The sequence below is a fragment of the Triticum aestivum genome, chromosome 6A, assembly GCF_018294505.1.
Source record: "Triticum aestivum cultivar Chinese Spring chromosome 6A, IWGSC CS RefSeq v2.1, whole genome shotgun sequence".
Classification (NCBI taxonomy): Eukaryota; Viridiplantae; Streptophyta; class Magnoliopsida; order Poales; family Poaceae; genus Triticum; species Triticum aestivum.
In genome coordinates this window covers 573,685,467-573,699,205 of record NC_057809.1, presented here as the reverse complement: position 1 = coordinate 573,699,205, position 13,739 = coordinate 573,685,467, and the positions used below count along the sequence as shown (strand labels likewise).

The 13,739-nt window shown below is 41.5% G+C and overlaps 1 protein-coding gene across 4 annotated transcripts; it reads right to left on the bottom strand.

The window, feature by feature from the left end:
* Positions 1-2,150: 2,150 nt before the first annotated feature.
* Positions 2,151-13,372, bottom strand: LOC123128611 (isoleucine--tRNA ligase, chloroplastic/mitochondrial). 4 transcript variants are annotated; one of them, XM_044548657.1, is made up of 22 exons: positions 13,122-13,372; positions 12,860-13,028; positions 11,689-11,843; positions 11,503-11,604; positions 10,779-10,848; positions 10,513-10,625; positions 10,244-10,312; positions 9,660-9,767; positions 8,888-9,032; positions 8,085-8,316; positions 7,725-8,011; positions 7,481-7,617; positions 6,932-7,079; positions 6,151-6,282; positions 5,615-5,743; positions 5,124-5,251; positions 4,890-5,054; positions 4,350-4,475; positions 3,886-3,959; positions 3,535-3,784; positions 2,707-2,886; positions 2,151-2,618 (listed from the first exon to the last, which is right to left on the bottom strand). In XM_044548657.1, exons 1-22 carry the CDS (start codon positions 13,143-13,145, stop codon positions 2,370-2,372), a joined length of 3,192 nt encoding a protein of 1,063 aa, XP_044404592.1. In that variant the 5' UTR covers positions 13,146-13,372; the 3' UTR covers positions 2,151-2,369. The 4 variants fall into 4 exon arrangements, with proteins under 4 accessions (XP_044404592.1, XP_044404591.1, XP_044404595.1 ...); XM_044548656.1 differs by having other exon boundaries at positions 4,890-5,251; XM_044548660.1 differs by lacking the exon at positions 13,122-13,372 and having other exon boundaries at positions 11,689-11,929; positions 12,860-13,011.
* Between the last annotated feature and the right edge of the window lie 367 nt (positions 13,373-13,739).

Here is a 13,739-nt window from a genome sequence, read left to right as displayed (position 1 = left end):
ATTAGAAAAAATGCTTCTCTCTCATTGTACAATAATTAAGACCAATAACGTTCAACCTATGGTCTCCTCACTTTCTACATACACTTAGCTCATTGGAGTTGGGTTAATTAAAGAGTAAAGAGATGATGGTTGCGCCTTCCCATTTCAAAGCACAAAGAGTTCTTGATGAGATTCGCCGGCGTTACTACAAGAAAACTGTCATGATACTAAACCTCACGCCCTATTGAGCATCTTATCCAGTGGCGGAGCTCTGTAGGGGCAGACCTGAACCATGGCCCGCCCAGGAATTTGACAAAAAAAGTTTTTACTACTAGTCGTCTTAGCCCAATCCACTAGCCCACGCACGCACTGGCTATCCCGATCGGCCATCGTCTACTCGTCTCACGCACACTGCACGCACAGGCACACACTCACGCCTTCCCCAATTTCCCATCCTCTCAGACCCAGACTCATGTAGGTTGTAGCCACGCCGCCGACGACCACCGCCGTAGACAGGGAACACGGTCCGCCGGAGCGCGCCGCCCGCCATCTCTCGAAGCAACCGCCGTGGCGACGCCCGCCGGGATCTCACCTCGCCCCTGCCCAGCTCCCTCCTGCCGCCCATCATCCGCCGGGATCCAGTGTGTCATGCGTGCTGCCGGCCATCCATTCCTGCGGTTGTTCTCCTTCAACGCCAAGTCTCCAAATCTGGCGCATGACCTAGGCCAGCCCCTTCTCCTTTTGTATTCTGTCGCTGGCGCCCCCATGACTTAGCACCTTGCCGCACGCACAGTGGCGGAGCCAGGAAATTTGAATCGGGGGGCCGATTGTAGTCAAAATAGGTTGGGAAGGGCCAAAGCATAGAAAAAATAGACTTTAAGCATCAAAAAATTGCTAATTACGCACTGTTCATCAGTGAATTAGCAGCAAATTCCTAATGTCAGGGGGGCCAGGGCCCCTGTTGGTCCCCCCTGTCTCCGCCACTGCGCACGCACACTTCACAGGTAAAAAATTTCCCCCAAATTCTAAATTTGATAAGCAATAACCTGATTTTGTTCATTTCCATACACCCAGTGATCAGTCCTGCTAGTGATAAATAATAGCCTGGTGATCTGATCTTATGCAAATTTCAATATAGGTAGTCATGGGAAAGGAAAATAAGACTCAGAGAAGAAGAAGAACACTAAGACAAGATTACGCAATAAGATGGAAGATGAGAACCTGGCTAATAACTTGTTAGTTCACATAGATGGTGAAATTCTAGAAAACTACAGCCACGAAGAAGTCATTGCAGATTTTATAAGCAAGAAGGATCGGAGAGTTGATTGTATGTGAGTAGGTCCATGTCTAATGTCTCGACACTTTTGTATTAGCTAACTCAATAGTGACTCATGGTTGAACTGTACTTTGGTTCATATATATTATATATATACATATCTGCTAGCTCAATCTTGTGACCTGGGTGCTTGTAATATGTCCTTATGAGTAAGAATTTAGAAAATTTTGTGTTCTTCTTCAGTCTGGCCCACCCAACTTTTTCGTTCAAGCTCCGCCACTGATCTTATCTCATCTTAAAGTTGGTTTATTCGGCTGCCGTAAATGCTACTCATTATAGGGATTCCGACAAAGCGAATTTATTCATTACTAAAGCCAAAGTCAGTAGGAGTACTATTATGAAGAAATTCAGACCTTGACCTCGAGGACGTAGTTTCCCCATAAAAAAGCATGTCTCATATAATAATTGTGCATTTTTTTACTTCACTCCATAATCTGTCCCAAAATTTGTGTATGTACCGTTTTCATGGACGGAGAAAGTACGCTCTAACGTCAGTCCCTCTCCTTGCCAAAAAAAAAGTCAGCCCCCTCCTCTCTCTGCCGAGGAAAATGTGCGAGTGGCTAGTACCCTGGGCAGTCTTGTGACGTCACCTCTCTCACTTAAGTTGCCGGAGGGTCCCACACCGCATGCGTCTCTTAGATGACCTCACACCTTTTGCGATTGATAATGGAATCTGTAATTCATCTCATATGTGCTGTTTTTGGAAGCTGTTGTAAAAGTGTATTGTTCTCTGGATTTTCAGTGGCCTTGTTATTTATCAGCAACATCCATCGAGTTTAGGTGCAAAATTGTTTCATCTACTGTATAGTGGGAGGAGTTCTGCAATACAGGTACAGGAAGGTCAAAAACTCTAATTACTAAAAATTGGTAAAGCATGTGTGTTGTATTACATACAAAGAAAATGGGGTTCAAAACCGGTTTCAAGAGCCCCTAAAAATCTTCTCTTCTATTTTGTTCAGTATAACGGTCAAAGCTTTCTTCGTAGAACAAAAAACGATGAATTCCACCTGCAATCTTCACATTGAAGTGGAGGTTAGATCCAGGTCGCTGCTCTTCAAGCGACAGCGGCGGCGGCAGGAGATGCATGCGGTTGCAGATCAATGACGCCGTGGCACCGCGAGCATAGCGTAGGATGGTCATCGAACGACCCAACGTCCTTGGTGTAAACCCAGCAGCGCTCGCATTTCACGCCATCCGCACGAGTCACACCGATCCAGATCTCTCCCGTGCGTGGGTCGCTGAACTTTCCCGCATAGGACACACCTGATGTGGTTTCTTCACTCAGGGATGGGAGAATCTCCACCTTCAGAAAGACAGAAAAGAGGAGACGTCAAAACACAATTGAATGCAGAAAGAGGGCCTCTGGTTTTGAGGAAAGACAAATGTTCTACCTGAGATGTGATAAATAGGCGATGAAGGGCATCTGCATCATTGGTTGCAGAAGCCAGCTCCTTCAGTTTGGATACCGTATCGGGATTTTCAGCATGGAGATAAACCTTTGCGTCCAAACTAGCGCCGATCAGCTTTCCTGTTCTAGCGTTCTCCAAAATCTTGTTCACCTCTGATCTCAACTGGTCAACAAGCAAATGCAAAATATCTGTAAGAAATCTGTGCTGAAGATATGAACTCATGTGTGGCAACAAAATATATTAAAATAATGACCATAAAATGATAATAATAATAAAAGAGCTGCAAATGTTCTAGTCTACACCCTCTGTTCACTAGTTGAACTTTGAACTGCCAAAACGTCTTACATTAGTTACCCTCTGTTCACTAATGTAAAGACGTTTTGGCAGTTCAAGAGGTAGTAGCAATTAATTAACCAATTTAACAGAAATGCGCGTATTACACATCAGAAGTGGTTTCATCTGTGTCTGGTCAATATGATGGAACTTGGATGTGTTGAACTGGAATGTTCCAAGTTGGCGCCACGGGTTTCATAAAACATTTATTGAAGAAAAGATGGCTGGCCTCTAGGAATATATCGGTCAAGTTATAAGCTACAACTAGGGATGCAGGCAGTGCACCACATATCACACACCCCAGTACACATCAGTGTTAATTTTGTGGCTATAGTTCGCTAATTGCATAGTTTTGCAGGACAGGGAGGGCAGCACTTGCATCCCTACATCTACCTACAACCCATATACCATGGCAAAGAAACACAACTATTAGTATATGAATGGATGCCTCTAAAGTGATGCAGAAGTGTTGTGTACCTCCAGGATAACACTCAGAAAATCAACATCATCCTTTTCAACCGAGCACCATTCTTCATTCTTATCTGGCCATTTTAGATCAAAAGCAAACTTGGCAACAGATCCATCTTCCAAGGTGTGTTCAAAGGGCAAGTTCTGCCAGATATCCTCTGCTAAGTGTGGCATAATCGGAGCAATGGCCCTAACAAGGTAGAGTAGATGTGCAGCAAGGACTGTCTGGCAGCTTTTCCTTGTGTAGCTAACTCGGCCACTGATAAGATAAGATCACATAAGTTGCATTAACAAACAACACTAGCTAGATTCAATTCTAACTAGATGCAGATGGAAATGAACATTGGATGAATGTCATACCCAACATAAAGTCGGTCTTTTGCAACGTCAAAATAGAAATTGGACAAACCAACGATGGCGAATCTCTGAAGGGTCTGAATTAGAGAGAAACATATGTCAACAATGGCATCCTGAGCATATGGCATCACATACTATAACAATTGTGCACCGCATGTGATCTGAAATTCTGATAAGAAAATTAAACAACTTCCAGAATGCAGAATGAAAACAAAGGAGTAACTGAACAAGATCATTCCACTTCCAGGAAATTTGATCATCCAAATCCAACCAACTCCTAATTGGCAAACCATATATTCAGTAGCCACACTTTGTGTTTATCAAAAATATGACCTGAATATACCAAACCAGATAAACATAGTTTACGCATGCATGTGCATAGAAACACGTGAACACACACGCACAGTGTAAAAAAAGGAGGAACGGGAAAGTCTGAATTAGTGTGACTACGCAAAAATGTTACACACCTGATATATTTTATAGAATTGGTAATTATCATAACTATCCTTCATGGAAGCCACAACATTTTCCAGTTGGAAAAGTGCGTACTGATCAATTTTTGGCAGATCACTGTAGGGCACAGAATTCTCTGGCTATAAAGAGGAACATAAAAAAAAGACAAGATTAGAGAAGAAGCATGCACTGAAAGGAACGCTGTAAAAATAAATAAGAAAGGGAAACTAGAGAAATAATTAAAAAATATTAACAGTACGTAGTATTAGCTAGGGAGTATATATAAGAAATATCATGCCCTCCTCCCTATTATCTACATCTAATGAAACAGTTCCCAACTCAAAGCATTATATTCAGCTAACCAAAATTAGTTCAAAGCTTTGGCCTGAGAAAAGAAGTTAAAAGCATATAGTCTGAAGAAGTTCACTAAAATGAGTATGGGTTCAAATCATCAAAAAAATACAATTAAATGCGTAAGAATATCTGTTGTTCGCTAGGGCATCGGTATTATCAAAAAATGAAATGACAATATATACTTGGCCACCTGAACTTACGTTCCAATCATGGAGATTTGCTAATAGAAAACGCATTGTGCCTCGTAGTTTTCTATACATGTCAGACATCTGGCGCAAGATTTCCGAACCAATCAACACATCTCCAGTGTAATCAACACTAGAAACCCATAGACGGAGAACATCTGCTCCATAAGGAGGCTCTTTCTGCACAAGGTTGAGAGATATTTCACTCCTCAAAACTAGAAAGTAACACAAGTTTCTGTAGGAACATACCCTAGAATCTTTCCCACCAAGAATCACTTTCTCAGGATCCATGACATTACCAACAGATTTGCTCATTTTTAAACCGTCTTTGTCCAATACAAAACCGTGGGTAATAACACTGGAATATGGAGCCTTTCCTGTTTGTTTAATGGGAAAAATGGAGAACGAAGAACCTTATGTCAGTCTCCAGATTTCAGATGCCAAAAGTATTGAGAGCAAAGAGCGATGAGTGTTCAGATTTCAGAGTTCTCATGAAAAAATAAACAAATAAAACATAATTGCATTATTGCATATGGATCATTTTTCATTTTTTTACATAAATATGATAATAGTTTACAGAAAATATAACGAAAATGTCTTTAAAGATATCTTGTAGAATGAACTGTTGATGAATCATGGTGTAGACTCTTAGTGTGACGCAGTAACTTATATCTTATATAAGCAATATCTATTCCTAAGAAAGTAAGGTAGCAACAAGTGTTTCTGGTGCCCATAATTACCTGTAGTAGCGATGCTGGTTAACAGCGAACTCTGAAACCATCCACGATGTTGGTCTGAACCTTCAAGGTATACATCTGCAGGGAAATTAAGGCCATCCCGTTTTGCTGAAACAGCAGCCCATGAGGAGCCTGAATCAAGAGAAGATGTGGAATCAATAAATAATTAGTGTTCTTAACAATGCTCAATCTCGAGATATATTATTAAACATGAGTGCTTTGAGAGGTAAGGACTAATGACGTCAGGACAAAAGGTGGCATCGAAAACCAAATAAGTCGGAGGATTGGATACACAATAACAAGCCCAATAATGACATCAATGCAAGATTATAACACATGACTAGGGTGGCTTGGCTCAGTTTGAAGGCTTCGCAATTAAAATGATGGCAGCTGTCAAGATTCAGTGTGCGGGCACCCGTACACACACAGTGATCTATGGTGAACACTGATTTATGCATTGTCACAACTGATAATAATCATCACCAACTGAACTTTCTAAAATATATATTATTAGCAGAATAATTAAGACAGGATCCTACCAGAGTCAAACCAAACATCCATTGTATCAGTGCCCTTACGATACTCAGATGCTTTGTCGCGATATTTATCTGGAAGAAGTTCCTCGGTTTTCATATACCACCAGGCATCACTGCCTTTGTCTGACACTATAGCTGCATAACAAAAAAAGAATTGGTGGGCATTCATGTGATTCTAAATCCAATCTTTAGTAAAGAAAAAAAAATCTGTAAGAAGGAAAGAAAGCATGGCAAGCATAAGGTCATTTATAATGATTCAGAAAGTACAAGTACAAATGGATCAAAGCTTCATGTCATAAAGGATCACATAATGTATCTTAGAGATGTCTTCGAAAATTTCTAAACTGGACTTGGTACAGATACAGCAGACGTATTTAGGCTCAGTTTAGGGTTGCTGAATGTGCTGAGCTGTGCTTATTTATTATATTGATAATGCAATGTGCTCAATCTATAATCTGCTGTCAGAAAATACTCACGGAACTAGAGATAAGTTGGTTAAACAAGCACCAAAATAGGCAAAAGCTGGTTGGATAAGCTAGATCGTCATAATTCACCGCCACATTGTCAAATGCAGTCGTAGATGAAAATACTGTGAGATATGGCACATAAGATAATTCAGTCCATATGTTGCACCAGAAAGTTAAGATATAGGAGCATTATCTAAAAAACCTTGGGGGCACCTTGAAACAAGACATTTAAGTTAGCAATTGCTTGAGAATGATGGTGTTGCAAATGCAGAGGGAACCTAACAAAGAAGTGCAAGAAATCATAATCATCGGCATACCCTTGATATGTTCAATCGTTTCTTCAGTTATAAGAGGTTCTTGTGTGTCTACATGATAAAAAACAGGAATGGGAACTCCCCATGTTCTCTGCCGGGAAATACACCAGTCAGAACGGCCAGAGATCATGTTAACAATCCTGTTTTCACCCTGAGAATGTTGAAACACAGGCAAGAAACCAGGTTAACTTGTCAGACAACACCAATAGCAATTCAAGAGTACGATTAGGTAACTCAACAATATTGGAAGGCAACACAACAATATTGCATGAAACTTATATATGGAACAAAGAAATCAGTTGCCCAAGGAAAAAAAATCAAGACAAGTAAGAAATATGCACTGAACTTAAAGCTCTTCTACAAGTACACTAGTTAAGATAAGAAATATGCACTGAGCAAACATCCCAAGTAGTAGTACTGTTGCCAAGCGTGAAGTTTTCAGTACTAAGCAGATTAACAGTTCAAAGAGGTTCAGTGAGACAATAAACCAAAGGAACATAAACACAGTTGCTGATTCGAATTTTAAGTTCAAGAAATAAAGCAGCTAAATACCTGAGAAGGAACCCAGGTTACTCTCTTGATTGCATCCAGTGCAGCATCCCGAAAACCATCCACAGAGGCAAACCACTGCTCAGTTGCTCGGAATATGGTTGGTTCTTTCGATCTCCAATCATAGGGGTACTTGTGTTCTGACAACCAAAAAACACAATGGGCACACAATCTTCTAAATAAAATCCTCGATATTCACATGGCTTTTATACCAAAAACTTTGAATACATATTGTGACGTTACTCACTGTAAGGCTCTTCTAAGATGAGTGAAACATGTTCGTCCAGATACTTCACAACTGCAGCATTACCAGCTCCCAGGACAGATAAGCCACTAAATTGTCCAGCTTCGGCAGTGAAGTTCCCTTCATCATCCACGGGAGAAACAATAGGAAGACCATATTTCAAACCTGTCAGGTAGTCTTCCTGGCCATGGCCAGGGGCAGTGTGAACAAGGCCAGTTCCAGATTCAGTTGTTATGTAATCTCCTCCAATAACAACAGAACATTCATTGCCATTCACAGGATGGAGGTATCTGAAGGCACCAAGCATAGCATGAAAAAAAATCAAGCACAACCATAATGAAGTTAGAAGAGCAAAATAAATACCTACAGTGCTCCAAGACTGAACCAGGAAATGATTTCCTGATTACAAGCTTCACACCCCATTTGGACTCTAGAACTGAGACAAGATCAGAAGCCACGATGATAAATGGTTTCTCGATCCCAGAGCTCAAAATACTCCCAAGTTTTTGTTGCTTTCCTCCAGATGTTGACTCACTTTCCAGTACAGACTGGAGCTCAACTACTGCATAACTAAGCTCAGGGTTCACAGCAACGGCTGACACAAGAAAAGGTTTTTACACAAGTTAGTACAATTCCAAAAAATAAGGAATGTTTGAAGCAAACTCGTACACAGTATGTGCAACAACCATGCAAGTGTAAGAGAGGAAATTCTGATTCCATAGTACCAATGAAATTAAAACAATGTCATTGTCAGGTAGCGGAATTAAAAAAACTTCAAATGCAATACATTACCAGTGTATGTGTCATGATTTGCGTTCAAGCTATGTTATTTAATAGTCTTAATATTCATTTATCTTGATTATCAGTTACGGCATCTTCAATACTGCTAGCTGATTCTATGATATTGGCATTTCATACTACTTTAGGAACTAAAGTAGCATATTGCTATAAAAAGAACTCCACATGGAAATTTAATATATATTTTCCATGAGTTGATTTGGTTATAGACATACAGCATGAAATCAGACAAATACTTTACTTTTACTGTCATCCATCTCCCGCCAGTTGAAAATTTCGAAACTGTTTTAAGGTGGCTGTCATGACACCCCAGTTCAGAGTCGCTGGACGTTTCCATTGAAATAAAAGCAAACAAGGCATCATCTCACCAGCATTAGCAGGAATTGTCCATGGAGTAGTGGTCCATATGGCTAAGCAAACATTAGGGAGAAATTCATCTAGCAACCCAGAGCTAGACGGGCTGGTAACCTTGAATGCCGCATATATGCTTTTGGAAACGTGATTTTCTGAATACTGGAAAAGGTAAAAGGAGCATATGTAAGGAAAAATCAACAGATAAATCAACAACAGAAGAAAATATAAGCACCTGTATGCCCAAAAGTTCCAACACAGCTCAAAAATACAAATAAAAATTTCTAGGATTCTCAGATTATCCACAAATAGGTCTTCTACCAGAGTGACCATATAAATTTAAGTTCCAAAGCCATTGGCAGTAAAAGCATGTGATACTATCACACATAGGTTTAGTGCAAGACTACTTTATGTAACAAGTTTTGCAAAAACACACCAGGTTGGTTGGTAAACATAGGCATTAATCTCAACATGAAAGGACTTACAAACGAAAGTTACACAGGTTGGCATGCAGCATGTTACACAGGTTGGCATACACAGGGTAACTTTTGCTCAAAAAACTAGATAGACAACTAGTAAACTACACCAAGCAACTTCACAAAGAAAACAAAAATTAAAGCATGATTCAGCATTTAAGTCCACATTGAAATAATTCAGAATTATCAATTGTTTATTTGCATACTCAACACTATCGATTATTCATTTGCATTTAACACTAACTTAAAGATTACTGTGCAACAAAGTGTTTGACAATAAATTAATGCAATTGAATAGAAAGATTAAGCATACCTCTAACTCAGCTTCTGCTAAAGCAGTACGTGAGGATGGACTCCAATGGACAGGCTTTCGTCCTCTATAGATATATCCTCTCATAACCATTTGACCAAACACTTCCAACTAGCATATCAAAACAAAAGGTTGTTACTGCCATGGTAAAATTTAATTATCAGTAAGGGCTCCTGATAAGGATGAAAAGAACTGTCGATATTAATTATCATAACATAAACTAGAATTATACCCCAGCATATTGTCTTTATACTGGCATGGTAAACAGGTCAAAAGAACAGAAAAATTAGCTGCTCTAATTGCAAGCAAGATAGAGATGCTGACAACCCAATCAAGTCATCCAATCTCCAAGCCATTGTTTATAAGGCGTCTCGCCTTGGATGCTTAGGCGGCAAGGCACCCTGGCAGCACCTTACAATTATGCCTGCTTTAGGCGCTTATGCGCCAGGGCGGTTGGTGCTCGCCTTAGGTCGCCTTACCGCCTTAAAAACAATGCTCCAAGCTCTCACTCAAGTGAATAGAATAGATACATATAGATGCATTTCCATGATTTTTTACATAAATAGTAGGAGTAACAGAGTGAAAACCTGAGCAGCTTCATATTCTGGCGAAAGAGTTAGGTAAGGGCTGTCCCAATCTGCCCATATACCGATCCGCTGCAAGCACGGTGTTATTTGTTAATATACCAGTAAGGAACTAAAACCTAAAACGTTTTGAAGGCTTTCGGTAAGCAAGAAGAACATGTGCCAGGCATTACTACATGACTCGGCCTTGCCTTAGAAAACTGTAAACACACCATGAAATACCACAAAACTTAAATAAGTGCCACTAGAATTTAAAATGAAGAAAATATTACCTTGAAAGAATTCATTTGTGCATTAACGGTCACTTTAGCAAATTTTGCAGCCTTTTGCCTTAATTTTATAGGTGTTAGAGCATTCAATGTTGCTTTGTCCATTGACTTCAGAACTGCAGTAAATGATCAACTGTTACTTGGTTATAATCTAACACATGCAAAGCAGGCATCTTCTAAGTGAACCCACCCCAACAACAAAATAACCACAATTAAATACACTTTTGAATATGGCAACATTTCCAAAGATCATATAGAGTTGAACTTACCTTTCAATTCTATCGGAAGGCCATGGCAATCCCACCCAGGAATAAAGGAAACCTTGTGATTCTGAAGCAGCTGTGCAAAAGAAGAGAGGATCAGAACACTGAATAAATGGAAAATTATGGTTTCATTGGGTCCATGTTCTAATTCATATTTGTGTACTGATAAGGATTTAGATCATACCACCATCAGAAAATAGAAAGGGTCGCCAAATCAATATGCACATCATTGATTATTGAACAAAATGACTTCAAAACATTTCAACAGAAGTGAGTTGCCAGGACAACATAATAAAATTTTATAAAAATCATCATGTCATACAGAATCAACTACAATTAGGTGTCCATCTAAAAAAAAGAACTTAGGTGACCCAGAGCCAGCATATTATAAGATTTTATACAAGAAAAAATTCTCATCTGGAATCTTATATCTCATACACAATCAATTACTCTTAGTCTTGTAGAACCTAAGCTGGTTTATCTAGCATTCTAGCATGAGCAATGGCATTTACATAGGTCCAATCTTTGTTGAACTGTCAACATCAAGCTGAATATGCAGACTTTACCATTTGAAGATAATGGCACACGCATCAAAATATGGGGTGGCCCAGAAATTGAACTGACACAGAATATGAATCCGTACCAATTGTTTCCCCCAAAAAGAAATATGTCAATTGTTTGCAAATAAACATGTGCGTACAGCTAGATGAAATTCACGGATAGCTGATACCTTGTAGCGATTTATAATATCTTTGAGAACTTTATTCAGCGCATGACCCATGTGAAGATCACCATTAGCATAAGGCGGGCCATCATGAAGAGTAAATGTGGCCTAATCAAACAACCAAGAAAACCAACTAGGTCAGATGAATAGTTTCGTTTTCATTTATAGCTCTACTTGAAAAAGTAAACTCACCCCAGTATTCCTTTCGGACACCCTCTTCAGCACCTGGTTCTCCTCCCACAACTTCTGGAGCTCCGGTTCGCGCATAACAGAGTTTGCTCTCAAGCCAAAACTCGTCTTTGGGAGATCCACCGTGTGCTTGTATTTCCCATCTTCTTGTTTTGCACCTAGGAAAAACCGACAAGCTATCAGTTCTAGGTACCTCTGTGTTCTAACACCCCAAGGAGGACCAATGACTAAAACGAGACTCAACCTGTCAAACATCAACTAAATGCTTATTTCAGTTTCAAATGGTCCAGATCAAAACACTTATATCATTAAGAGATTTTATTTTGAAACATGCCAAATCGGACTACCTAGACTGTTTCCCGCAAAAAAAAGAGACTACCATATGTCTTATTGAGACTCTCAATGGAAGGAACTTTTATCCCCATGACTGCACTCAGGTATATTAAACATGGAGAGTTTTTCTAACTTTTAACTCTGAACTTCTAAGAATAGCAGAATTATTCATTAAATCATCAAATTGCCATATTCTGGGTATATATAGCATATAATCTCAATCGGTTAGCATCATCACAAGCACAATCACCACCGTCTGAGCACTGTTTCCACCATCCAACATCTAAAATAAGCTCACCTGTTCTTCTAGTTATTCACAAAATGAAAACCAAGATTGCTTTGATACCAAGACACTGGATGCAGAAAGCTTATATTGATGGAAGTCTCATACAGACCAAAAAGAGAACATGGTGACAAATTGTGATGAAGGCGTAGACACCTTAAATAAAAAATTGCATACACAATGACCTAATTACAATGGAATGACCCAGCATGAAACATTTGTCAAAGAGCAACATCTATCAAGCTAAACCGACCAGATTAAGCTCAAGTTACACGCATACATCAAGTGAACACCCCGTCAGTCCCAACTACGACCACGGGCAAATTTCACTCAGAACCCTGATCCGCAATCGATCCGAAGCTCAGGAAACTGCACTCAAATTCATTCGTCTAATCCTACTACTGCTTGTGTCCCTAGTCCCTAGCGCCGGATGCAACTCACGAGCAATCGACCTCAAAAAACGGACGCCCCATTGCAACACGGAACAGACGGTCGCCGATTCCCCAAACCAAAAACCCCACCCTGAACCCCTAATGACGCGAGCGAGAGACGGCTCACCCTCCGCGGCCTTCTTCGCGGCCATGACGGGGCCCCGGGACCGGCGCTTCGAGGCCGACGACGACGGGGCGAAGAGGTCGCTCAGCTCGGTGGAGAACGGCCGCCGCGCCGCCACCGGGGCCGCCCCCAGCCTGCGCAGCGGGAAGCGGCATCTCTGCGTCGAGAAGACCTGCGGAAGAGCGGGGGCTCGTGAGGAGTGCCTCTAGGAGCTTCGGCAGTACAAGGGGGGGGGGGGGGGGGGGGGGGGGGGGGGGCCGCTTACGCGACAGCAGGAGGCGGCGTCCATCCGACGCCGGCGCCGCGAGACGAGCGAGCGAGCGGGCGAGCTCGAACTGGTTCCGTTGGGGAGGGGGCCCCGCCAGGCCGGTCGACGGCTAGGTGGGTTCTGCTATGGGCGCGACAATGGCGGCATCGGGGATAAGGGGATTGGCGAGCGAGGGGAGAGGGGAGGAGGAGAGAGCCTGAACCGAAGAAGAGGGGTGTGGAGGTTTTTTTTTGTGGGCTAGGTGTGGGGGCCTGGGGGGTTCGCTCGTTCGCGGAGGCCGATGAGGCTGCCGTGTGGGGCCCTCTTTGTTGGGCCACTTTGTGAAGAGGGCGTCATCATGGTTGGGCCACTTTGTGAGGAGGGAGCTACTGGGCTAGGCCGCGCTGTAGAGGTCAACTTGGGCTCTATTAGCTGTTCGACACGCTCCCGTGCCCACTTGGCCCAAAATGGAAAGGCTGCGAATAGTGTGTTTTTTTCGCTCAAAGATAATAATTTGGCAGTCTGGACTCTGGGGAAGAGCAAGAAGAACCTCTCAAAGAAATACATACAGTACAGACGAGAAGCAGCATAGGCTGGCTCCTGCACAAGCACAACTCAAGTCGGTTCAAACGGAGC

Excerpts from the sequence above, each read along its gene's own strand:
- LOC123128611 (XM_044548656.1), bottom strand. The coding sequence starts at position 13,145 with ATGGACGCCGCCTCCTGCTGTCGC. Across the intron at positions 11,844-12,859 it reads CGCGAAGAAGGCCGCGGAGG|GTGCAAAACAAGAAGATGGG; the intron begins GTGAGCCGTCTC and ends GGTTTTTCCTAG. Across the intron at positions 8,012-8,084 it reads TCAGTCTTGGAGCACTGTAG|ATACCTCCATCCTGTGAATG; the intron begins GTATTTATTTTG and ends TGGTGCCTTCAG.